This window comes from Pezoporus flaviventris, unplaced genomic scaffold (genome assembly GCF_033815535.1).
Source record: "Pezoporus flaviventris isolate CSIRO_AGI_PZ_B2104156 unplaced genomic scaffold, CSIRO_AGI_Pfla_v1 ptg000016l, whole genome shotgun sequence".
Classification (NCBI taxonomy): Eukaryota; Metazoa; Chordata; class Aves; order Psittaciformes; family Psittacidae; genus Pezoporus; species Pezoporus flaviventris.
The window spans coordinates 1,832,450-1,835,524 of record NW_026892564.1 but is presented as its reverse complement, the minus strand read 5'-3'; the positions used below and the strand labels follow the sequence as shown (position 1 = coordinate 1,835,524).

Genomic DNA, 3,075 nt, shown 5'->3' with positions numbered 1-3,075 from the left:
AGGGGCTTGCAGAAGTGGACGCCATGGCAGGGGGGGTGGAACTCCATGATCTTAAGGTCCTTTCCAATCATAACCATTCTATGATTCTATGATTTTTGAAGTTACCACAAGCCAAACTATTACACATCCTGCATATCAAAATGTATAGCCATTTATTACAATTGCCCGCTATTTCCTGTTCATTTTTAACTTCTGGCTTTATTAAAAATCTACAATCCACAGCCAGGTAATCTATGTGAAAGGAACACAAGCAGTATGAAAAGGAAAAGTAAAGCCAAAAGGAAGAAAACAGAGTATTACTCTGCTTCTAGTTGAGCTTTTTTGGCCTGATTCCTTGCATGTTGACATTCTTGTTTCAATATCTCTATTGTTTCCTGCAGCTTCTGATTAGACTCCAGCAAATTCTTTTCTGATTGAGAAAGTGAGGTATTCTGGAGTTGCATGTCATAAATTTGCTACAAAAAGAAAAAAAAATTCCATTTAAGAAGGTATGCAAATAACTAACAATTAATTTTGAGATACTGAGATAAAACAAAACACAGACACCAAATGACTGCATTAGCTTTTCATAAGCCTTTCTTATTTGTTCCTTATCGCCTTACTCAACAGCTTCTCCAAAAGCATTACAGTATATCACTACTAGATAAAGAAGGTTTTCTCTTGCAGTTAAAATGAGAAAGGGAGGCAGCAGTCTTCAGTCATTGATGTGTCCCCCAGAACTTCAGAAATCCAACATTAAGCCCCAGGACTGAACAGAACTAGATACCACACATTTAGTAGCAGTGCCTTGGAGCTATGCAGACTCTTATATCTCTATGTGTTACAGCCAGCCTTGGCTGTTCACAAAAACAAGTATAGAGCCTGAAAAGTCCAGCCTCTGCAGTCAGCACATAGAAAGGGTAATTTCCCTTTCCTTTGCCTCTCCCCACATGGATACTCATACCCTAATTTCTGATTTGCGGAGGAAAAAAATATTGCCTAGAACTTCAAGTGCACACAGCTTGCGGAACACTTTGATGCACAGCTATGGTCTTACCTACTAAATGACATCATGGGTGAGCAGGAGTTAAAAGAGGTTTTATTTTCAACACTGCCATCAATTCACTTTGCAATAGAAATATACCTCTTTACACTAGTTTATTCATTTATGAAACATCTGTTAAGCACTTGAAGAACCTCAGATGAGAGATGCAGTGTAAATGCAAAGCATAACCTAGAAACAATTTATAAGTCTCCATGGAAACTGAATCTCCAGTTAAATAATCCATAACTGTATTCAATATACCAGTCTATAAACATTCAGCTTTGAAATCCTTGGTAGCCACAAAACAAATCAAGCAAAAAGCTGTAATTCATTTATAAAGATCTAGGAAAGCATGACTGATTTCTGAACATTTTTGTTTTAAGTATCTGTTTTATGTGTTTTGTCCCTCAGAAAAAAAAAAAGGCCTTAAAAATTCAATCTAATCTTCACATGCGGGGCATGGTGACTGCAGAAAAGATTTTTTCTCTATCAAGCACTACAATGTAGTAATAGTAGTAGAAACCTTACTTGTTTCAGATGAGCACTTTCATGTTTCTTTTCTTCCAACTCCTCTATCTGAATAGCTTGCTGTTGAATTTTTAATCTAAAATTGTACAAGACATCCTTATTTCTATCTAATCAAAATATAGAAGTTAGAAGTTAGGACAAATCAGCGTGACAATAGAACATGTTCTATAATTTGAAAGGCTGCTAAATATGCAACTAAGCAATGATTTTAAATGTATTTTGACTATTAGAATTCATACAGGAGTAAGAAATACATTTATTTCTTTGCTTTTTTTGGAGCATCACTTTTGCTCATTTTATCATATTGACCTTCATAAAAATACTGTAGTATAATGACTTCATCAAGAACTCAATGAACTCAAAGAGGTATCATATTAGGATCCCAATTTGCCGATTGCTGATATGGTGCCATTGTACAAAGATAAATGGTTTACTCTTGGTTGCTGGCATAGCCCCAGCATTACATGGACCCAATTTTATCAAACATGAATATTGCAAAATTATGTCTTAAAAATGTTCAGTAAATGATAATCATTACAGATTTGGATGAAAATTGTTCGGGGTTCATTGGGTGTTTTTTTTTTAAACAGAGCATTTTTTAATGCTGCCCCCTTTTTACACAATGCAAAATATAATGTTGTTTAATTTAACATAATGAACATTTGCGTACCTATGAATAGCAAACTTTTATATTGACTCCTATATAGAAATAAGGGGGGAAACTTAAGAAATCCATATTAAAAGTTAGAAAAACCACTCTACCGCAGACACTGAAGTTTCTTTTTGCTAGATTCTTCAGCCATCTGTAACACACGTAGTTTCTCTTCATACTGATCCTTTTCGGATTGTCTCAAAGTGTCCCAGTTTCATCTTCTCTAGATCAGCTAATTTGTTCTCGAGTTCTAACCTGAGACATCATTCAACATGCACACAAGAATCATGACAAAATGCGTGTTTAGTTGCCAAGAACGACATTTTAAGAAGTTACTCAAAATACTCTTCTGTTAGAAGGTGAGCAGTAAATCAACAAACATACTTTTCAGCCTGTAAGACTGCAATTTTTTCAGAAAATTCCTTTTTGCAAGCTTTCACTTTACAAATTAGATCCCGATCCTTTTCTACTAAAAGCTCCTTATGTTCCAGCTGCCTTAAGAATTTCCATGTCTGACAGCAATTCTGTATTATATAATTCAAAAAAGGTTAAAATGTCATTATGAATATCAACCTGATGAAGTTCAATATTAAAATAGTTTTATAAATTGATAAAAGGGAGCTAAAAACCACAATTCACATGACAGAATGAAAGAACGGGAAAAATCCAATGAAACAGTTCCACTTAAACTTGAGAAGAAACTTCTTCTCAGTGAGGGTGACGGAACACTGGAACAGGCTGCCCAGGGAGGTTGTGGAGTCTCCTTCCCTGGAGACATTCAAAACCCGCCTGGACGCATTCCTGTGTAACATTATCTAGGTGTTCCTGCTCCGGCAGGGGGATTGGACTAGATGATCTTTCGAGGTCCCTT

General features: G+C 35.7%; 1 protein-coding gene across 1 annotated transcript; it reads right to left on the bottom strand.

Annotated features, from left to right (window-relative positions):
• Window positions 1–296: 296 nt before the first annotated feature.
• On the bottom strand, window positions 297–2,714 carry CEP83 (centrosomal protein 83). The gene is given in 6 exon segments (XM_061454515.1): window positions 297–455; window positions 1,553–1,628; window positions 2,315–2,413; window positions 2,415–2,459; window positions 2,589–2,693; window positions 2,695–2,714. Coding segments are annotated over 6 exon segments (504 nt in total).
• Window positions 2,715–3,075: the final 361 nt, after the last annotated feature.